The 21,656-nt window shown below is 64.5% G+C and overlaps 2 protein-coding genes across 6 annotated transcripts in view; one reads left to right on the forward strand and one right to left on the reverse strand.

Annotated features, from left to right (window-relative positions):
• MGRN1 (mahogunin ring finger 1) overlaps positions 1 to 3,588 on the forward strand; it is a 70,460-nt gene extending 66,872 nt beyond the window's left edge. For 2 of the 4 annotated variants that reach the window (XM_075899123.2, XM_075899122.2), the window contains exons 15-17: positions 33 to 140; positions 939 to 983; positions 1,786 to 1,926. In XM_075899123.2, coding sequence (XP_075755238.1) covers positions 33 to 140; positions 939 to 979 — 149 coding nt within the window. In that variant the 3' untranslated portion in view covers positions 980 to 983; positions 1,786 to 1,926. Of the gene's footprint in view, positions 1 to 32; positions 141 to 938; positions 984 to 1,785 lie in introns of all 4 variants that reach the window. The other 2 variants (XM_075899121.2, XM_075899120.2) reach the window with 1 other exon arrangement.
• Positions 3,589 to 13,739: 10,151 nt separating this feature from the next.
• Positions 13,740 to 21,219, reverse strand: LOC102449464 (forkhead box protein J1-B-like). Of its 2 annotated transcripts, none has more exons than XM_075899124.2 (3): positions 20,467 to 21,219; positions 17,213 to 17,738; positions 13,740 to 16,292 (listed from the first exon to the last, which is right to left on the reverse strand). In XM_075899124.2, the coding sequence occupies exons 1-3, from the start codon at positions 20,619 to 20,621 to the stop codon at positions 15,498 to 15,500; spliced, it is 1,476 nt and encodes a 491-aa protein (XP_075755239.2). In that variant the 5' UTR covers positions 20,622 to 21,219; the 3' UTR covers positions 13,740 to 15,497. The 2 variants fall into 2 exon arrangements, with proteins under 2 accessions (XP_075755239.2, XP_014432724.3); XM_014577238.4 differs by lacking the exon at positions 20,467 to 21,219 and adding an exon at positions 19,659 to 20,095.
• Between the last annotated feature and the right edge of the window lie 437 nt (positions 21,220 to 21,656).

Below are 21,656 nucleotides of genomic sequence, written 5' to 3' on the forward strand. Positions count from 1 at the left end.
TCTGAGCGGTCTGCCCTCACTGCTCATTCCAGGAAGCCGCTCGCCCTCCGTGGACGACATCCTGCCAGAGAGCAGCTGCAGCCAGCACCCGCGCCTGACGCCGTCGGAGAGCGAGCCCCCGGCGGACGTGTACCTGCCAGGTAACGGCCCGGCATGGGGTATCCCTGTGCTCGTTGGGGCCGCTGCTCTGCCACGGCTTGGCCAGGGGACCGGCTGAGCGGCCTTGCCGCCACCAACCACCCCGCTTGCAGCTTGCTCACCAGGATCCGTGCCTCAGGCAGCTCCTCCTCAGTGGAGAGCCAGAGTCCCCCAAGAGCCCCCCCCACTTGCCATGAGCCCACAGAGCCAGGGGGTGAGCGGGGCTCCTGAGAGGTAATGCCCTAGATCCCCCTCCCCCCTCTCCCTTTGCCCCCCTCCTCCCTCACCCTTTTGTCTTGCTGCTTCCAGCCCCCTTCCCTCCTTTCGGCTCTTTGGGGGGCAGCCCAACGGCGAGGGGCATTGCACGGGCCGAGCCCCCCGCCCCTCTAGTGCTGGCTGCATCTGACCACGGGCCCTGGTGCTCCAGCTGTGAGCTCCCACCACTGCAGCAGGCCCTGGGCACGCCCAGAGACTCTTGCTTGATTGCTCCGTGCCTCCATCGGGAGGACGAGGCGGGGCCCGCCATGCTGGGGCCGCTGAGCAGGGAGTCCTGTGAGGCAGGGCTCCTGTGCTGGGCCCGTCCCAGAACCAGCTTGCCCTGTGCGGGGCAGGGGCTCTTCTCCAGGCAGGCCGGGTGCCCTCGCTGTGCTGGAGGGGCCGCGGGGCGGAGCTGCTCCCAACAGAGCCCCCTCCACTGTGGGTGTTGCAGCCTGTTTTCTCCCGTGGAGTCATGGTCTGTTCTGAGCATCTCTCTAATGTCTCCTTCCTTCTGTCTGCCTCCCTCCTGCCGCCCTGGGCAGCGCTGGGCCCCGACTCCTGCTCTATCGGGATAGAGGAGTAAGCTGGTACGTGTCTCCTGGTGCGCGCAGGGCACTGTATGGGGCAGCAGGAGGCCTGCATGGGGGGCGAGGGGCATGGACTAGCTGCATGTGTCAGTCAGGTTGGCCCCTTCTTCCATCCCTGCTGGGGAGGGGGGGGTGGCAGGGGGTGCAGTGGCTGCCCCTCGCCACAGGGTGGCGGTAGCGGGCCCCAGAGCAGGGCCTGGCAGACCCCATACACTAAGGGGCCTGATGTTCAGGGCTTCTCTCTCCGGACTGCTCAGCTTGTGCCTCCTTTGTGTCCTGCCCAAGTCTCCTTTCCCCAGCCCCTGCCAGGCTCCGAGGCGAGGACCCGTGTACCTCTTCCCCCAGAGAGCGAGGTGGAGCCAGCCCCCGGCTCCCTGCGACTCCGGCACCTCCAGCCACCGCGGCTGGAGCAGGATCAGAGGAGTCCCCGTCCCTACCCCGCTGAGCCCCATGCCCCTTGCCACATGCTCCCGCAGGGAGTGGCTTGTCAGCATGTGGGCTGCTCAGCCTGGTAGCAGGAGTGGCCAGGCCCAAGTGGATCCCCCTCCTCCCCCTAGATCAGAGCTTGGCTTCTGCTCATGCTGTGCAGGGCTTTCCCACGGGCTGGGGGGCCCCACTGCCTTCTGGGGCCACGTGCTGCTGAGCTGGGGCAGAGGGCTGGGCTTGTGTGCTCATCAGCAAAGCCAAGAAGCAGGAGCAGGAAACCCTCATGGGTCCTATCCCCTCTCTCCTGGGAGCCAGCCAGGCCATCGGGCAGCAGGGCCAGCCAGGGCTGTGACGCGTCTCTCTTCCCCCCCCTCAGGGTCGTCCGACTCCGAGACCCTTCCAAGCCATGGCGCCAACAGCCCCACTCAGCCTCTCCTCTTCGAGCAGCCCCGGCTCTGCCCGGCGGACACGCCCAGCCTCTCCCTCCACCCAGGCCTGCGGGGGCCTCCGCTGCGGTCCACGCCGCATGCACAAGCTCTCCTCTCTCCGCGGAGCCCCCACCGGGCACTCTGACCCCGGCCTGCGTGTGTTCTGCACGTCGGTCCACGGGGCACGAGGAAGGTGGGGCCAGGGGCCCTGCCGCCCACTTCCCTCTAGGGACTGGCCGCTCCCACCAACCGGCACAGGTTGGTTTTTAACGATGTTTTGATGCTTCCTGTTCTAACCCCTCAGCCCCAGAGGAGCTGGTGGGGGTGCAAATGAAGGACACTCCCCTGTATATTTTATACACACGCCTGCTCCCAGCCAGGTGCTCCCATGTGAATACGCCCCGGCCAGCCAGGCTCTGCTCAGCTTTCTCCTGCGGGGGTCCAGGCTCACGTGGGCCTCGTAGCCCCTCGCCGTCAGCCCCTGTCTCCCCGCCCCATGTGGCATTGCAGCCTGGCCTGTTTGTGGCCCCTGATTGTTTGCAGCCAGCGCTTGCTCCCCTGCAGCCTTGTGTGGGCAGAGCAGGGAGGCTGCGTTCACACCCTGCCCTTCAGAGGGACCGGGCCCTGGCTGTTCTCGGGTGGGGGGGCCCTCTGGGGCCACAGGACAGTGGACCCCAAATCTCCAGCAGGGGCCTCAGGGCATATCGCTTTCCTCCCTGTCCCTCCACAAGGCTCCTGGCTCAGCCGCCAGCTGTTACTGTGCCCTGCTTCTGTGCCAGGTTGGACCCAGCACCCATCCTGCCCTGCCCTGGCCAACGCCCGCCGGCCACCCTGCGGACCCTGCTCGGTCAGCGCCTGCAGGCGGCAGCTCCTGAGGCACAAGCGCCCTGCCGGGGGGGGGGGGGGGGGGTGTTTGACCGCCAGGCTGTGGGGCCCCCTTCTCTCCCGCTCGCGGGGGCAGGCGCTGAGTTCAATGCTTGGCTCTGTGGCATTGGGGCCTGGCGTCTCTTGAGCCCAGCCACTCCATATGCTGCAACGCCCAGGGTGGCTGGGACGGCTCCTGCCCCCAGAGTGGGATTTCTGGCATGAGAGGCCTCTAGCAGCAACCTCCCTGTAATCCTCGGCTCCTGTGAGTAGCAGCCAACTCAGGCCAGAGACCAGCCCTGGTTCCCCATGCAGCTCTGCTGCCTTTGGGCAACTCTGTTTTTGGGCCAGTCTCCCTTCGTGTTCCTGGGATGGCCCCTCCCCAGAGCAGGCCCTGATGTGGCAGAGGGAGATGCCATGGTCCGGTCCTTGGGCAGGGTTCCAGTCTGGGCTGGCGGCGTGGGGGATGCGGGAGACCCATGCTCTGCACTCAAGCCCTGAAGCAGGGCCCATGTTCCCCTAGTGTACATAGCCTGTAACCATGGTGCCCCCTGTGCCCGCCTTGATCCGTGTCGCTCAGTGCAGTGACCTTGCCGTGTGCCTTGTGCCTGCTTTCTGTGCTGTGGGGAATTCCCCCACCATGGGGCTGGCCAGACCCTGTGGGGCGTCTTCTGTCTCGGCTGGGCGCGCTACCCCCGAGGCCGCCCCGCAGGCAAGGTTGTGCGCATGGCTGCTGGGCGCTGCCAGCGGCTTCAGTTGGCCGCTGCGCCCTCTGTTTTCTGCTCCTGTGTAGCGCCGTCAGGCAGCCCCCCGGTTTCTGAGCCAGGCGCGGTGCCGCCAGCTCCTCCCTTTGTTCCTGTTTATAGTAATAAATCCGTGGAGCCATAGCCTCTGCCTGGCGTGATTGCCTGCCCCGAGCTTTGGGTTTGTGGCATCTTGGCAAAGCGAGCCCACTCTGCTCTGAGCCCTTCCCAGCCCTGCTGCATCCCAGGTAGCCACTGCCCCGTCGGCAGAGGACCGGCTTCGTGCCCCACGGCATTCGCACCCTGGCAGTGCTCACTGGGGGCTAGGAGCTTGCGGGGTGGCCTGGGGGTGGCAGTAGGCTGAGGGATGCCAAGGGGTCATCATCCTGCCACTGTCGCTCTCTGAACACAGCACCTGTCTCATCAAGCCGCTGTCCCTATATGCCTGGGTGTGCAGGACCTACATCTGTGGGGCGTGGGCCATCAGTCATGGCCCTCGCTCTCCCCTCAGGCCAGCTTGCCCCGTGGTGGTAGGGAGCTGTCCCTGCCGCCCAGGCAGCGGGCTTGTTCCAGCTGGCACGAGGTGGCTGCCCCCGCCCGCCATGTTGGCCCAGGCCCCACACTTAACACTGCTGGACTAGCTTGTGGGCCTGGCCCGGGTGGTGCTTCATGAGAAGAAAGGAGCAGCCAGAGCATCCCCCACTGACCTCAGGAAACTGCTTCTGGTGCCCGTCGTGTCAGCGCCCACCTGCCGCCGAGCCGCTGCCCGCCCTGTGCCCACCTCGCTCTTCTCCCGCCTGCGGAGACGTCACGGCGGCTGCACCCAAGGCTGCCGGAAGCCCTGCTGGTGCCACCACTACCCTCCTGCCCAGGTTATACCCATCCCTTTGAACACTGGCATCGTGGTGGGGGTATGGGGCTCTTGCAGGGCTGGGGGTGGCCTGTGCCAGCTGGGGACTGAGTGGCTCTGAAATGGACACTGGCCACCACAGCAACTTCCCACTAGACATGCTGGCCCTTGGCTGAGGTTTAGGAGGGATCTGGCAGCAGCTTTCTCCATGTGCGCCCAGATAACATACCCTTGGCACCAGGCCATTGCCCAGCCATGCTTTGCCGCTGCGCCCCCCCTCCCCCCCAGTCTTTTAGGCCTGACTGAAGCCGCACTAATGCTGGGGCTCTGTGTGGGCACAAAGTACATTGGGTCTGGCGGGAAGGGCAGAATGGAGGACCTTGGGAGGCGAGGCAACAGAGGGTGGAGGGTGGTGTGGAGATGGTGCAGTGAGCCACTGGCGTGGGGGAAGCTGGCACTGAAGGTCACAAACAGGCAAGGGGTGGTAGTGGTGAAGGTTGCACTGACTGGCACTGTGGGGGTGTAGCTGGCCAGTGGCAGCACCCGGCATGGTCCCAGTGCACCTGTTGCCAGCTCCACATACCAGGGAGTCACAGACAAACCTTGAAATGTCGCTAGAGGTAGCTATTTGCGCACTCCAAAGGAGTCAGATACACCCCCACCAGGCAAGTACAGTCACAAGCAGCTCAACAACCGCGTTACTGGAATCCGTTCCCTGCTCATGCTCAGTTGAGGTGACGGTGGGGACTGGGCGTGCACCAGGCAGCAGTAAGAAGAGCCCGGCATGCGTTCGATTCACACTGTTGAGCAGCTTAATGATTTTGTGACTGAACACGTGGGCGACTGTCTCTGACTTGCTGAAATTGGCTGGGAAAGGCGCCAGGTTTGTCACCAGTCCCTTTGACAAGTTTTCTCACTGGGGAAATGCACAAGTTGCTAGCGCTGGTGGCAAGGTAGCGACATTGGCAGCACCTGGAGCTCAAGCAGGCCCCTGCCCCATGGGGTTTGGCTCTAAAAGGCCTGCACTTCTGCAGGGCAGGAGGCTGGAGTCAGGCTGTGCCAAGCCTGTGTCTGTGCTTCCGGGTGTGGCTTCACGTTGCCATTTTGCAAGCAGGGACCTTACACCAGTGCCCCCCACGGGCCTTTGTGTGAATTCAGTTGTTGGAGTTCCCTGTGCCTGCAACTGCTCGGTGCCAGCCACACCCAAGGACGGTGGCCGTCACCCGGCCCTTCGGAATGGTGCTGGCCTGTCTCGGGACTGACCGGCCTAGCTGCTCTTCTCTGCTCCGGCCTTCCAAGTTTAAATATTTGCTGCTGCCCTGGGGCTCCCCGTGGCTCCTGCTGCCCATCACCGCAGAGCCCCCACCTCTTCTCTGCCACGGCTGGGCACGTGCCCCTCCATGCTCCAGGTGCAACGTCCCTTATGGATTTCCAACTGGCATGGCTGCCACCCTGCAGCCTGTGTCAAACAGCATGGGGTCGCATCTCGTGCACACGGGCTGTGGGAGGGGAACCCCAAGAGAGACTGCTTCCCCAAACAGTCCTGCGTGGCCCCCACCACGCTCCACCCCCAGGCTGCTTCCTGCTGTGGTGCTTCCCCCTTGGCCGGGGCTGGGGTTAGTGGGGTGGCCAGTGGCTCATGCTGCCCACCCAGTGCTCTGGAGCTGGGGGGGGCACACCACCCCGTGCTCGGGCGAATATGCTGCTTGACACTCTGGGGCTGGAGACACTCAGGTGGCCCAGTGTTGGGGGGGGAGAGGCAGGAGCTCTGGGCTTCAGCAGAGAAGGGGACAGGAGGGACAGGCCAGGAATTAGCCTCCCCAAGCCCACGGTTCACCCACCATCCATGCTGATGAGCACCAGGCACCGGTGTCTCACGCCAGCGAGGGGCACCTCATGGACAGCTGGAGGACAAGTGGAGATCATGTCGCCCTTCTGCCCTGTAGCCCTTTGCTCTGCCAGGTATGCTGGCTGATGTGTCTGAGCGCCCTCCCACCAAGGGAGCCCTTCTCCCCGCAAGGCGCATGTGGGCCCTGCGGCTGGGCCGAGGTGGGCGGCACTGGCTGGGGGGGGGGGGGGGGCTCTGTACAAGGCCCTTTCCCTGCAGGTGGGAGGGGAAAACAGCAGAGAGGACGTGGGGGGATAGGGCTGGGGGCCACAGCTCCACCGCATCCCTGTCGAGCAGCATCGCTCCCTCAGCAACCCAGAGCTGGGGGTCCTCACTTGGCCCGTGGCATCCTACTGCCTCTCCTACCCTGCCACAACCCCCATCCCCGGCCGGGGCCTCGGAGCCAGCTTCCCCAGGGACCCCGCGGGCCCTGAACTAGCCCCAGGACAGAGAATGAGGCAAGATTCAGCCATGGGCAGGGGAATGGGCCTCCAGCTTTCCCCTCAGGCCGTCTCCCCCGGCCCTGTCCCTGCTGCTGGGACCCGTGTGTGGGGCACGGAGCCCAGGTGACGAGCCGCCCACTGAGCAATTGCCAGGCGGCTGGAATGCGGAGCCGGGCGGGCGCGGCAAGCCCCAGCCTGCCCAGTGCTAAGCGTCTCAGCCCCTGGCCCAGGGACAATGGGCAGGGAGAGGCAGCCGGAGGGATCTGGTTTCCCTGCAGCCTCCCCGGCCCAGCATAGGCAGGGACCCCATTCTCCCTCCCACAGGCTCAGCCGCCTTTGCTGCGGCTGAGCCCAGCTGGGGCTTGGGTGCCACAATGCAGCTGGTGCATGGGCTTCTCCCCCCAGTTGCCCCAAGGCTGGGCTGGAAGGGAAGAGACACTGGGAGCAAGGCCCCTGCTCTCCAAGCCCCCAGCCAGAGGGGAAGGAGGAGGTGGGGGTGGAGGGAGGCCTCCAAACAAGCCACCTAACAACAGCCAGGCAGGGCCACTCCTGCCCCTCCCCTGGGGTGGCAGAGATGAGCCAGACTGGCCACCTGTCAGGGTCCAGTGGGCATGGACAGCCCCGGCACTTTCCCTACAACTCTCACCTGCCCTGCTGGGGCTGGAAGGGTAGGGAGAGGGGAACTGGGCCTCTGGGCGCCCCAGGGCCTTTCTCTGCCCCCCAGCCTAGAGCCAGGAGGGGACAAGCCAGACATGGCCCAAAGTCAGCAGGTGTCTGCTAAGCCCAGAGAGCTGCCGCTCATTACTGCAGCTCTGGTTTGGCCCCTGTGCTGGCTGGACGGGCACATGACAGCGGGCCTAGCTGGCCCTTGCATTGGGCCCTCCCTGCTAGTTAGGCACACGGGCTACTGAGCCTTGTTCTCCAAGCAACTCCTCTGCAGAAGGTGCTGGCAGGGTGCTCGTTAGCCCCGTGCTCATTAGGCCTGCGCCTCTGCCCGCTCTCAGGGGCGGTGCTTGAGAGGTGCTTGCCCACCTCTCCTACATGTTTTTCTCTGGTGGAAACAAGCCCAGTTTGGTTTTGCTTCCTTCTTTCTCTTCCCATATTTTGCTCCCTGTTAACTCACCAGTTTATTTTCATCAAAACCAGCCCTGCTTTTGGGGGGCCTGTTCTCCCCGGGCAGGGGGCGGCGCTCTCCTGTCCAAATCACACCCAAAAGCCAGCTGCCTGGCTCATTAATCCCAGGGAACTCAAAGGGACGATGACCCTGAAAGCCAATGTCTGGGGCAATCCAGCCTTGTATCAGCTCCTCATTAAATCCCAGCTACTCCCAGAGCTATCCGGGGTGGTTTTGTGCTAGGGCAGCCCATGGCCCAACTATTAACACAGGCCCCGGATCAGAACACGTGGGGAGTGGCTGGTCCCAGGACCCGGATCAGAACATGTGGGGAGCAGCTGGACCCAGGCCTCAGCTCTGGACGCCTGGGGAGAGGCTGTAGCAGTTCTCGGGCTCCCTAGAGCATCAAGGTGGTCTGGACCCAGAGTGGAACATGCAGTGCGCAGTCCGGCTCCCAGCCAAGCCTGGGCAGACAAGACTGTATGTCCCCTGGAAGCTGGAAGGCCACAGGGCAGGGGATCTCCTGGCCAGCCCTCCCTCCAAGAGGGACTGTGTGGGGAGCCCATGCTGAGTTCAGGGGCTCTGCCCTGGGCCTGGCAGGGTCCCCAGTGGGGCTGGGGTGAGCACACTGTCCTCAGGGCACTGCGGCCATGCTACGGACACACTCTGAGCATGCTCCTTCCCCAGCCCCGGGCTCCCAGCACTTCCCAGGCTGGGGTAACTAACTCCCACACCCCGCAGGGCCAGGCAGCAGCAGCAGCCCTAGTATATGGTCAGAGAGCTGACATGGGTGCAACCCAAGCAGCTGGTCCTTGACATGACCAGCCTGGTAACGTGCAATTAGCCCTCCTGGGGCTCCGAGGGACTCCCTGTGGGCTGCCCCCTCCCCGGGCCATTGCTCCTGCTCCTTTCTCTGCACGCTGGGATGGCGGAGCAAGAGGAAGGAAACAGCTGCTCCCTGACCAGAGCGAAGGGCCTTTTCCGAGCCAGGATTTTGCTTCAGGTTCCTCTCTAGGCCTGAGATCCCCCAAAGCGCTTTACCCGCAATTGCTGCAGAAACCAGTTTGCCCACCACGGAGCTGCAGCCACCTCTGGGGCGGAGCCGGGCAGCCGTTTACGGCTGCCCAGCAGCACCAGCCAAGGGTGCAGAGCAGGGAGAAAGGCAGAATGTTGTCTCCCCAGGGCAGCCGGAGGGAGGGGAAGGGGAGAGGCACAGGCGGGAGGGAGAGCCAGCGGCAGAGCACACTCTGTGCCCAAAACGCCGCCCTTTGGACATCCGTTCTGTTCCTCATTGTGGGACAGTTCCTGCCTCCCCTGCTCTATCTGCTGGGAACCCTTAGTGGGGGGGGGGGGGTTTGCTTGGGTTGTGGCCACAGAGCCCTGGGCAAATCGGTCAGGGGCTGCACAAGTGAGAAGCAAAAAAATCAACCCCTGGGCCTGAGAAAGACCCGCCCCGCCCCGCTTGCCCCTAGTAGAGTGTGTGTGCTCCAGACCCGTGTGTGTGGGGGGAGGGGGCTGAGCTCGGGGCGGGTCCAGGCAAGCCACCCCTGCCACAGTGAAAGGCGGCGCGTGTCTGGGGAAAACACTTTTTAATGGAAAAAAAAGTCACAAAACGTTCGGCCATTTGCTCGGGACCGTGTGTGTGTGTGTGTGCGTGGGGGGGGGGGCTTTTCGCGGGCCCCCTTTGGAGCCGCCCCTCCCCCCGCGCGGGCTGGGCCAATGACCCCTCGCGAGCCACGTGCTGAGGGGACGTCCCATTTCCCGCCTCGCACCGAGCGCCCCTCGCCCGGCTTCCCGCCCTGGCACAGCGCGCGCCGCCCGCTCCCGCGCGCCCTGCCACGCGCCGCTCTGCTGAGACCCGGCGCGCGCTGCCGGGCGAGTCCAGACACGCACCGCGGGGGGGGGGGAGCATGCACTGAGGGGGGAGGCGGCTGCTCGCACTGAGGGGGGAGGCGGCTGCTCGCGTACAAAGTGGGGGACGGGCATAGACCAGGGGGTGCACACACAGCGGGGAGGAAAGAATAGAAGCAGGAAGGCAGATGCACACACTGAGTGGAGGGGTGGATGGGGAGGAAGCACACACCTCGGGGGGAGGGGAAGGCACACATACTGAGGGGGGCTGTGCATGCACTGAGGGGCGTATGGAGGGCCCCCCCCACACACAGCAAATGGGGAGGCACACACAGAAGAAGGGGGGTGCACAGGGAAGGGAAAGGAGATGGGGGGCGCTCTAGCAGGGCAGTGTGCTGCCAGTCTGTGGGTTTGGGGGAGCAGCTTGCCTTCAGCTGCTGGGGCACTTTCCCTTCTCAGCTGCAACCCTCCCATGGTCTCTGCCTAGCAGAGGGCAGGGTGGGGGACTTACACTAATACCCCACCCTGACCCATTAGTGCCCCCCAATACCCAGAGTCCAGTGCACCCCATGTTACTGTGACCTCCCGCATGAAAAGGACAGTGGCATACTGGGCGCTTCTCCCTGCACCCGCCCCCAGCTAGGGTAGCTCCTGCACCTGAGCCGTGAAATGCCCCAGGGCTGAGACTCCTGAGTGATGGAGGGGCCCTGATGTATCCCATTAGCCCACAGCTTGCTCTCTGAGGCTGTATCAGGTGCTGAATCCCTGGGCCCTGTCTCTGAAGAGGTTCGGGTTCAGTCCAGAGAGTTGCATTCTCCTGTCCTGAATGGAGCTTCCCCACCCTCACAGCCGCCTGCTAGTCCAGCCCTAGGTGGCCCACTGCTCTGCCAGTGCCCCTCGCCTACAGCCCCCTGCTAGCCCAGCCCAGGGCTCCCCACACATACAGCCCAGCTGCTACCTCTCAGCCAAGACAGGCAGCCCCTTGCCAGCCCTGGACCAGAATCACTGAATTCTAAAGCTGGAAGGGACCTTGAGGGTTCACCAGATCCCAACCCCCTCCTGGCAGGACCAAGTGCCCGTCTTCTGCCGTGTCCCCCAGCTCAGCAGCCAGGGGTTAATGGGCTATTGTGTGCCCAGGCTCAGTGCAGGTCCTCCCCTCCCACCCCAGCGCTGGGCAGAACCCGCCAGCAGGGCTCTGTTCCCGCCCGCTGCCCGCGCCATGCAGCCCCGGGCGCTCGTGCGTGACATTGACAGTTACGGCTGAGTGCAAACAAGCCGCCTGCATTCCACCTGGCAGCCCCACGCAGTGGGTCCAACCGGAGAGCCACCCTCATGGAGGACAGAGGAAAGGCTTTAGAGAGCTGGGGAGGCACCATATGGGGCACACAGGCCCAGATTTTGGCAGAAAGGGGACCAGGCATCACCCCATCCCCCACCTTTGGGTCCCCAGTGCCCCTCTCTCCAAGGGAACACAGCTGCTCAGAGCGGCCTGAGGGAACTGCAGGGTGCAGCCTGGCTAGTCTCAGGGCCTTGATCTCGCTGGCGCTGGTGACTCGTGAACAGCTCAGGTGACTTGCCCCCCTCGCAGGTTTGCACACCCCCATGCCCGGTAGAGATGTGTGTGGGGAGACCCAGCCAGATGCGGGTTCGAACCACTGGGTGTGGGGAGCGCAGAGGATTCAACAAGGTAGCCGGTTGGGCCCCACAGGCCTCTCCACAGTGCCCAGGGCTGTGTGTGCCAACGGGGATCTGTGCCCAGTGTTAGGTCCTGGGCTTGGAACCCGTGGGGGCCCCCAGCCTGGCCTGGCTCTCAATTGGTACTGAAACCAGAGCTGCCCTGGCATGAGCCCCTCCCAGTGTGGAGGCCTGACCCTGAGCCTCGGGGGTGGTGGTTGCTGATGCCAGCACCCTGGGTGAGGCAGAGGGATGCCAGCACCTCACATGCCCAGGGCTACCAAGGACCCAGCATCTCACATGGCCTGATTTGTGTGGCAGCCAAACCAACCCTGCTGCAGCCCAGTCACAACATGCGCCCAGCTCTGGGGTGGGCAGCGGCACATCCCGCCCCATGGTTTGTAGGTCTAGGGCTGTTGTCAGAGAAGAGGTGGCAGCAAAGACGGGGCAATTGGGGCCAAGGTCGAAAAGGGACAGAACGGATGCCCCACTGCCCCCAGATTTTTCAGACCAGCTTGTGCCAGGCTGGCAGGGGGGAGGGGCAGGTTACCAAGGCTGTCACCCATGCCCTGGCCAGCTGCCGCGGTGGGTGTGGCTACGTGGCTATTCTTTTAAATATGTAAATCAGCTCATTAAAGGATTGACCGAAAAGTGGCGCTGCTCAAAATGCAATTCCATGGGGTACCTGGCAGGGGGATAAGAAGGGGGCAACTAGCCCAGGCTAATGAGGCACAGCCCTCAGGAAGTCAGGAGCCAGGCTTGTGGTCAGTGTGTCTCAGGAGCGCCCAGCAGTGTGAGTTATTGTCAGTTACTGCAGCCCATGAGCTGATCTAGGCCATTGGGCTCCCTGGCAGGCTGAGTCCTGGCAGCACCCCTGCCCCCTGCCAGAGCCCCACGTGCCAGGCCTAGCCTGGCTCTGGGGGGCCCCCCTCAGCAATAGCCTACGTGCTGACCCTTCAAGCTGAGCAGCCCCAGGGAGGAGGTTGGGGGGGAGGCAGCGCTTCCCAATGGTGAAAGGCAGCTGCCTTAGCACCCGGCTCGGGGACCTGCTGGCTGTCCTGGGTGGGCGTTGGAGCCAGTTCCTGCTCATGCCATTCATCCCCCTGCTTTCAGCTAGGGCGCCCAGCTTCAAAAGGCCGCACCCGCTGGGGCTCTGTGGGTGCCAGGGCACGCTGGGTCTGGCTCCTGCTAACTCTGAGCAGGGTAGGCCAAACCGTGCCATGGGGAGTGGGGGGGGGGGGGGCCAGGACTGGGCAGCAGCCCCAGAGCTCTGTCTGCAGCATTGGTACCAGACACCAGAATGGGCCGCGGGCCCGGGTGCAGCTGCAGCTCCGAGGCCAAGGGGTGTGGCTGGGGCCTGGCTTCCCCTCTGCGCCTATTGCCTTTGCCAGCGCACAGCCCCACGGCAGACGTGTGCGCGGCTGTGCGGGGCCAGAGACGAGGCGCTCACACATACCAGGACATGCCCCCCCCCCCGCCCCACAGCCTTTGCTCTGGGAGGGCAGCGCACACTGGGCTGAGGCGGCCCCAGCCAGATTTCAGCCTGACGCCCCACACGGCGGGTGCTCTGCATCTTTTCCCTCAGCCAGGAATGGCTTGAGATGGAGAAAAGGGCCAGGCCCCCGGAACCCGCTGCCTGCTCCCAGCTGCCCTGTGCTGTGGCGCTGACCCTAGCAAAACCTTGGGACGGTGACAGGCCTTGGGCCCCACACTGGCCTGGGCAGTGACAAGCCCTTCCCCTGCAGCATGCCCCTTGCTGGCCACGGCTCCCTAGAGAGCTGGGGGCAGGGGACAAGGGTGCAGGGCAGGGCCCCAACAAGACACCTGGCTGGGTTGCAAATGGACAGCGGCTTTCCCCCTTGTACCGAAGGGGCAAGTGCCCTGGCAAGTTCGATGAGGACCCCAGGGCCTGGCACTCGCACCTGCCTGCCTGGCTCCAGGCAGGACTGACGCCCGCAGCAGGTTGGAGAGGCCCATGCTGTGCAGGCAGGAGGGATGCAGGGCCTGTGAGGGGCCGGCAGTGGGAAGGCTGGGGGGGGGGGGGGCAGGAGTGGGGCCACTCGGGCCCTGTGCTGGAGCAGCAGCTCAGCTCTGCTTGAAGGGCCCAGCCTAGTGCTACAGAGACGAGGGGGGGCTGGGCGACCATGGGGAGCCAGCATCCACCTGGCTAGGCCTGGCTCGGCTGGGCTGGGTGGGGAGGAAAGGGGCTGAGCGATGGAGAGGGCCGGGCAGAAGTGAAGTGAGTGGGGCAGTGCGGGGCCCAACTGCTACCCAGATGGTTCCGGCAGAGCGAGGCCTGGCAGCCCTGGGCAATTCTCCTGGCGCATTCACCCCTGGAAGGAGGGAACTCTGTGCGGGAGCCCTGCATTGCCTGTGTGAGCCGGCCCAGCGGGAATCACCCCACTCGCCTGCCCTCCCTCTTCCACCCTGCCCAGCCACGCCGCTGGGGGCGCCCCAGAACGGAGCACCACACTGTCGGAGGAGCGGATTTTTATTCGTTTTTCTCTTTTACAATAAAAATTCTCAACCCAAAGCCCGAGAGAATCCAAGCCAACCACCATGTGCACCAGGGGCGTCAGAGTGCGGCTTCTCCCCGGAGCCTCCGTGCCGCACAGCCTGCCGGCCCCGCTTGTGGGCAGCGCAGGGCAGGTGGCAGCGGGGACACAGGCTGCTTCGTGCACTGGGCTGCTGTTGGGTTATTCATCACCGTGACATCAGCGGCCCTTTGTACGACTGTCGGGGGGGAAGAGGCTCCGAGGCCGGGGAAGGGCGGGGGCCGCGGGTGCAAGTGGGACGTGTAAGTCAGATTCCCCTGACAGGCGTATATGTGTGTGGGCACAACTGCAGCCAGGCTGCCAGGGCACTGCACACCCAGGGCACTCAGGCTAGAGCAGTGTACCCCAGCCAGGCTCATGTGCCCTCCAGGTGCACAGGCTCTGACCCACATGGATGCCGACGGCCCTGTGAGAGTTTGTGCTTTGTTTTCTCTCCAAGGCTGCTGTGGCTTGGCCCTGCAGAGCTGGGCTGCCAGTTGAATCCCTGCAGGGGACACCCCCTCCCCCATACAGCACCCTCCCCCCACGGCTTCTGTTTCCTCTTAATGCCATTGCTGATCTAAGGCTACAACAGCGCAGAGCCCAGTTCACACCTCCCCCACAGGGCCCTGATGGGTCCCACAGCAGCTACTAGGTGGGACCAGCCCCTGCTGTGGCCTCATGGCAGGCAGGTCCGGGGTAAGCCCCAGGAGCTGGCACCAGCAGGGCCAAGCCCTCAGACACCCCCCCGCCCCCACCCCTGGGTCACCTGTGAGCACCCTGCCCCCTTCCCGGCCTGTGACCGGCTCAGCAGGTGGAGAGGGGACCCGCAGCAGCAAGAGCCGGAGTTGCCTCCAAGGTGTGGCTCTGGCCTTTCCCGGCCTGAGGGGGCAGGCTGGCTGTGGGTGCCTGAGAAAGCTAAGCTGGGAGCAGCCTCTTTGGATGCCAGTGGGTGGCCCCACTGAGGCAGGTGCAGGGGAGAGGGTGGGGGAGGCAGGTGTTCTCCTGGGCCCACATGGTTCACATGTGGCTAATACGCCAGGCAGCTGTCAGGGCCTCCCCACAGCTGGTGGCTCTTCTGGGGCTCCCCGCCCTGCTGCAGAACCAGGCGCCTCCTACGCCAGCCCACATCCAGGCCCCTGCGGCTGGCGTCTCCCAGGCCCTGCCGACGGGCTCGTGCCATGGCACCGGCTGCTCCCGCCTAGCCTCTCACCCTGCCCAGGCTGGGGCAATGCCCAGCGAGGCCCCTCAGCCCGAGGATGCTGGTGCCGTCTCTCTCCTCCTGCCCTAGGCCCGCCTGGCGTGTCTGAGGCCCCAAGCGATTCACAGCAGCTCCCTCAAGAGACTCCCTGTGGCCCCATCCCACAGCTCCTGCCCCTTGGCCTTTGACACTGGGGCCACGCTGGGCTTGGGGGCAGGGCCCAGCCTGCCCTGTGACGGTCACTGCACGGCCGAGTCGTCGGCCTGAGGCGTGACAGCTGGTCAGGGGAGGGGCAGCGCTCAATGCGACCCCCCCTTGCATGGGCAAGGCCTGGGGCTGGAAGGACAGGAGTGCTGGGCAGGGCCTGCCTTCCTGCGGGGGCCGGGAGAGGGGCGGGGGGCGGTGCGCCCCCCAGGCGAGGGGCAGTCAGAGAAGAGCGAGTGTCGGGGGCCAGGACTCCCGGCGCTGCAGCCCACGGGCGCCAGGGGAGGGAGGGGATCACAGGAAGGCGTCGGCCTTGGCCCAGGGCTGCGTCTCGCTGAGGAAGCCATCACAGAGGTTGAAGCCCGGCTCAAAGCCCCAGGGACTGGCCAGCGCCTCGGCCCTCTGCTCCTCCCAGGCCTGCTGTGGGGCCTCGGCGAAGGGGGCGAAATCCTCCCAGTGCGGAGCAGGGCTGGGCTGATCGGTCGCCGGCGAGCCCCACGTGGCAGGAGGAGGGAGGTACCTGCCAGGGGGCTGGGCGGCGAGGTCCGCCTCCGTGGCCAGCGAGCTGAGCGCCGTGTTAATATCCAGGTCCTCGAAATTGCTGCTGCTTCCCTGGAGGACGTCGTCGAAGGCGTCGGCCCAGTCGAACCCGCCCCGCGGGGCCTCTGTGGGTCGGCTGCTGGCGGGCAGCAGGGGGGACAGGGCAGTTCCGGCTGCCGCGTGGCCCGGCTTCGGCAGAGGCTGCTTGGGTGGGCTGGGGGCATCATCCAGCAGCAGGCAGCCTTGGCCCTGCGGGTGCGGAGGGGGGCAGGTGGCGTGGTGAGGGGAGGGGCCTGGCTGCCCATTCCCCAGGCAGGGCAGAGGGGGCAAGAGGCCCCTGGGGGCAGCCTCCAGGGCGGGCACGCTGGGGCGCTGGCGGGCCGGGCCGGGCGGCACCGCGGGGGCGCGTCGCCGCTTGAAGACGCCGTTGACGAACATGTGGGCGTACTGCGGGTCGATCTGCCAGAAGCCCCCCTTGCCCGGCTCGTCCTTCTGCCGCGGCACCTTCCGGAAGCATTTGTTCAAGGACAGGTTGTGCCGGATGGAGTTCTGCAGCCAAGATAAGGAGGGACAGGCCCATGAAGGACACAGCGGCAGGGCGGGGCCAGCAGTGCCCCCCTCCCCAGTGCCTAGAGAGCCAGCGTGTGACACATGCTGCGCAGCACTAACCTCAGTGGAAGAGGGGGAAACTGAGGCACAGGATGTTAAGGATCGTGGGAGTTAGGTACCTCAAGATCTTTGTGGATCTGGGCCTAAGTGATTCCTCTGGGACGTGGGACCAGCCAGGCCGCCTGACTCTCAGCCCCATCCCCCGCACGGCAGCACAACACGTGTGAGTCACTACGTCCGGGGCTTGGGGCTGGGGACAGGAGATCCTGGTGCTACAGGCCAGGGGAAGGCCTCATGCACAGGCAGAATCTCCACTTCAGTCTTAGCTAAGTCCCTCTGCAGCCCTCCTGCCCGGGGTGAAATGCTCCCAGAGGGCGACCAACACAGGTTGCCTGCCTGGGTCTGATCCTGGTGCCCCAAGCAGGGAACGCCCTATGGCCTTTCCACACCACATCCCTTTGCTTCGGGGGCCGGCCTGGAGCTGAAGCGCCCTCCACCGGGCAGGGTGTCCCTCTGCCTCCAGGCCCAGATACTGTGCCCTGTCCTGCCCCGACAAGCAGCTGCAGGCCAAGCGCAGTGAAGATCCCCATCAGCTTGCGGGGGGCTGAGGCAGCCCTGCCCCCCAAGGGCACAGACAGCCCCACCTGGTGGAGGAGCAGCTGCTCAGAGAAAGAGAAAACGGGCCCTGCGCATCCCCCTCCAACCCCTGCATCCTCCGTGGGGGGCGAGTGAGGCCGAAGGAATCAAATACCGCGGCTCGTTTATCAGCCTGCGGCACCCCGGCCCTCGCGGTGACAGACACAGGCCTCCATTGTCCGTCGCCTCCACAGGGTGGTTAATTATTCAGGCGGCCGACTCACCTGCCAGCTGGGCTCGGCGTGCCGGTAGTAGCAGAAGTTCTCCGCAATCCAGCTGTAGATGGCTGACAAGGTGACCTTGGCCTGCTGGCTGGCCTGCAGAGCCATGCAGATGAGGGTGGCGTAGGAGTAAGGGGGCTTCACCCCAGGGTTGCTCCTGTAATCGATCTGCTCGGCGGTGCCAAGGCCAGGCGGGTAGCTGGTGCCAGGCGAGGTGGCGGCGGAGGTGGGTTTGCCCAGGCTCAGGGGCATCCCAGTGGCTGCGGTGTCTCCTGCTGGTGGGCTGGCCGGGGCCTCGGCCTCTGGGAAGAGCTGCTGGTGGAGAGGGTGGCTGGGGGCGGGTGGCCTCTCCGGATCAACCGTGACGATGGAGAAGTCTTGCAGCCACTGCAGGCTGGTGAGGCTGTCGTCCAGGGGCGTGGTCCCGCCCTCATTGCCTTGGTCCTCTGGGGGCAGCAGCAGCCACTTCTCCTTGAAGCGGGCAGTGATGTCGGGCGAGGCGAGGACGGGCATCCTCCGGGGACTCCCACTGCGGGGCGGGGCAGGGCAGAAACATCAGCCGTAGCCCCCCACCCCCGCTGCCTCCTGCCCTGGAGAACAGGCAAGGCCCTGCGCCTCCCTCTCGTGCCTGGTACTGTGCAGGTCCCTGTAATGCCCCCACACCTCATCCACAGCTGCTGCCCTCAGCAGGTGGAGAGCTGGAGTTCAGAGGCGCCTTCACCCATTCCTAGAGCTACTGCTCGCCTCCCTGGTGCCTACTGGGACCTGCCTCTCAGCAGGGCACCTCCCTGCTGCAGGCTGGGCAGTTTCCCCTGCAGGCACCAGCCGCTCAGTTCCAGCTCTAGTGGTCACACCCCAGGGACGCCTAATCCGCTGTCTTCAAACAGCAGGGATGAGCAGGCCAAAGGGGGCCTGGAACAATGAGGCAGCACCAACACCTCCCAGGACAAATTCCTCCCCACTGGCCTCTGAAACCCCCACTTAGCTCCCTGCATCAGCCTGGGTGAAGCACAGTCCTGCTGCCCTTCACTCGTACAGCAACATCGCATGATCCCCGCAGCCAGCACGAACGGGATTTGTGACCCAGCACCAGCCCGAACGGACCACTGGGGCAGCACAGCTCTGCCCGCACGCACCTAGGTGGAGTGGGGGTGTTCAGGGGAATACAGGCCCTGCAGCCCCCCGAGCTTGCTGGAGAAGGGTCCAGCATGAATGACAGGCGTATTTGTGGCACCTGCCAGCGGGGACCACAAAGCACCTTCCAACCCGGTGTCACCATCTGCAGTTACACATGGGAAACTGAGGCAGCACAGAGCACGTTCCCACTGAGCACAGGGCCTGGCATCTCCTGCTTCCTGCCCCATGGGTGCTGGATGGAGCCAGGCAGCCAGCACGGAGCCAAAGGCCAAGCGCCTGCCAACCTGCCAGGACCCACCGGCTGTGAGATGAGTGACGCTGGCACCTAGCTCTGCCGGGCTTGCTGGGGACCTGTCACACCGAAAACAAAAGTGCTGAGGAGGCCTCCAGGGAGGCCTTCTCTGGTTACTGCAGTGGCCAGGTGGTGCTGGTGCTGCTCATTATGGTGGTGCGCCGACAGCCCAGGCGCGCTGCCCAGCACCCAGGGAACACACTGGCACCGGGGCGGGTGGCTCGGGACGCCTGGGCTTGAGAATGGAACAGCAGCCACATGTGGGGCAGAGAGCCTGGGCAACCAGACCCATCGGTAGCCGCCTGGTGGGATGGGGCAGCTCAAAAAGTCCCCTCTCGCTCAACAGCTCCTGGGCCACTCAGCATCCTCACAGCAGCCTGGCGGCTCGGAGCCAATCTGGGGCATTCGATGCTGAGCCTGATACAGCCAGACCCACTGCAGTAAGGGATTATTGTTGCCCTGGCGGGTGGGGGGCAGCCCAAGGCCAAGCATAGCCTTTCATGGGGAAACTGAGGCACAGAGCTAGTCTCTGCAGGCCACCAGCAAGACGCTGGCAGAGCTAGCACTGGAGACGAGCATTCCCAGCCAAGCCACAGACCCTGTACCAAAGGTAATCTCCCCCCCCCACCCCAAAGGGATGAAGCCACCGCAGTGCCTAACATCCGAGAGACCCCGCCTGCCTCCACCCACGAATGAACACAATGCAGTGAGGTTGGAGGCACTGACGCCTGTGGGTCCGATCAGACCCACAGCTCCTGACAGAGCCAGCCCCCTTGGTGAGCACTCACCAGCCCGCAGGGGCCAGTCAGGCAAGGAGCCACGTTCAGGCTTAACCCGGCGCTGGGAACAGCAGCCTCTTGGCGCCGTGCCCACGCAGGGAGAGCGCTGTCCGAGGGGGCCTCCGTTCCTCACACGTGCCAAGCGCAGTGTTGAACTGCGGGGGATTCGTCCTGGGACGGCGCGGCGAGGGGCAGGCAGGGAAGACAGCGAGGCGCTTGGCAGGGACAGCAGAGCTCTTACCTGTTGCAGAGCTGGGGGGGTGTCCCTTGGGGGCACCTGTCTGAATTGGATTGGTGCAGACACAGCCGCACCTCCTGTTACAGCCCCATCCACCCAGCTGGCCTGGCAGGGAGATTGCTGGGGGCACCTGCGTGTCACCTTTTGTAGGGTTGGAAGGGGGCGGGAGAACAGCCCTTTAAACAGATCCTGGGCGTCTCATTGGCTGCTGGTGTCTGGCGTCCCTGGTGCCTTCTGGCCAATGATGCCTGGAGGGTGGCACTCAGTCTGCTCAGAAGTTAGGGATCCTCAATAATTTCTCATGCCAAAGCTTTGCCACAGCATCTTGGGGCTCTTTCTGCAGCCACAAATTAATTCCATGCACAGGAGCAGTGGGGTGTATGTCCTCTCACCCATGTGCCAACACAATGCTCTGATTGCTGCCGCCTGTTAACATGCCACCCCCTCCGTTGCCCTACAGGCTGGCAGACACCTCTGAACATCCAAGTTACAGGGGGCCGAGGTCAGATTGCACTGGGGGTTTGGGGTGAATAAGATCCAGGTCTGAGTGGGAGGCAAAGAGCCATGACTGGAGAGAGCTCTGTGCAGAATCCAGCACCTGCATCCAGGTGATTAGCCGACCAATCCCTCTGTACAAGGCACAGACTGGGGGGGCCCCAAAAGAGCTTGCAAACATAAAGGCATTTCCTGTGTTCAGAAATCCAGACTCACGGGGCTTGCCCAGGCCGTGCTGGTCTCGGGAGACATGCTGGCCTGTGGAGAAGGGGGATGGTAAATTCCTGGGGAGCGCATCTGCCCAGTTCTGAAATACCTGCAGCGCGTGGGTCTCACATTCCTCTCCAGCATTCCGGGAAGCAGCGGCTGTGGATCCCAGGCTCTGATTCTGGGTGTGAGAGCTGCTGGCAGAACCTGCACTGCACAGCACTTCTGAGAAGGGCTCAAGCACGTTTTGCACTGAATCTTCATGGCTCCCAGGCCCTTCCCCTGAGAGAAAAAGCCAAAGTCCAGCACTCCAGGGTCCTCTGGAAAATGTAGAGTGACTGCCTAGAGGTCCCTGTTTCATTCCTGGCTTTGGTAGGCCCAGGGAGGCCCTTTTCAATGGGGACAGCTTCAGTGCCTAAGAACACTCCCCCGCTTGGGAGGTGGAGAGGGTGAGGAAAGTGCTTCTGCTCCTACCTGGGGGGAGGGAGAAAAGAAAGGGATCTTCCTGGCCACCCAACCAGCCGCAGGAATGCTCTGGGTGCCAGCTGCCTGGGAGCTGCTAGCCTGGGGGTGGGACAGGGTGGGGTTACAGAGCTGTACGGGGCACACTCAGTTCCAACCTGGCACAGCAGGGAAGCCTATCAAACTTGCCAAGGGGTGGCCCTTTAGAAGGGATGATCCAAGACCCCTGCAGGGTGGCACTCAGAGAGCAGAGCTCCTTGACCAGGGTGGCTGAAGAGCCTCTGCTGCCTGCATCACCTGAACCAGAGGGATCATCCTTTTATTTGGAACACAGGCCTCTCAGCCCGGGGCCTTGGGACAGGAGGAGCCCCGGAGCCAGACTCCCTTCCCAGAGACCACTGCCCTCTCCCCTCTCCGGGAACTGCTGGGGTAGCTTGGACTCCGTGGGCTCCAGCGTGGGTCGGTTTGCTGCTTTTAGACGGCTTCGCACCTGGAAGGGGGCTGCCACTTTCCTCAGACCGACAGCCGGGGGGTGCCTGGGACAGGCCCACCTTCACCCCGGGGGTGCCCTCCAAGTACAGCCTCACATTCCTGATCAGAGGGCCCGTGGTGACCTTGCGTCATCCCTTCCCAGGAAGCCCAAAGCCTTGGCAGCAGGTGCCGGCGGCTGGTCACATCCTGCGAGTGGCCCCGGGGCTGTCAGGGGAGGGCGTCACTGCAGCACCCTGCCCCGCGGCCAGCGCCTCCCTGGGCAGGCGGCAGGAGCCTCATCTCAGCGTGGGCAGAGCAGGCTCCTTCCCCAGCCCCAAGGGGAGACAACGCGCCAGCTGATCCGGG

Source organism: Pelodiscus sinensis, chromosome 15 (assembly GCF_052426305.1).
Source record: "Pelodiscus sinensis isolate ZL-2025 chromosome 15, ASM5242630v1, whole genome shotgun sequence".
Classification (NCBI taxonomy): Eukaryota; Metazoa; Chordata; order Testudines; family Trionychidae; genus Pelodiscus; species Pelodiscus sinensis.

Excerpts from the sequence above, each read along its gene's own strand:
- LOC102449464 (XM_075899124.2), bottom strand. The coding sequence starts at position 20,621 with ATGAAGATTCAGTGCAAAACGTGCTTGAGCCCTTCTCAGAAGTGCTGT. Across the intron at positions 17,739-20,466 it reads GTGAGACCCACGCGCTGCAG|TGGGAGTCCCCGGAGGATGC; the intron begins GTATTTCAGAAC and ends CCCGCCCCGCAG. Across the intron at positions 16,293-17,212 it reads ACGCCGAGCCCAGCTGGCAG|AACTCCATCCGGCACAACCT; the intron begins GTGAGTCGGCCG and ends TCTTGGCTGCAG.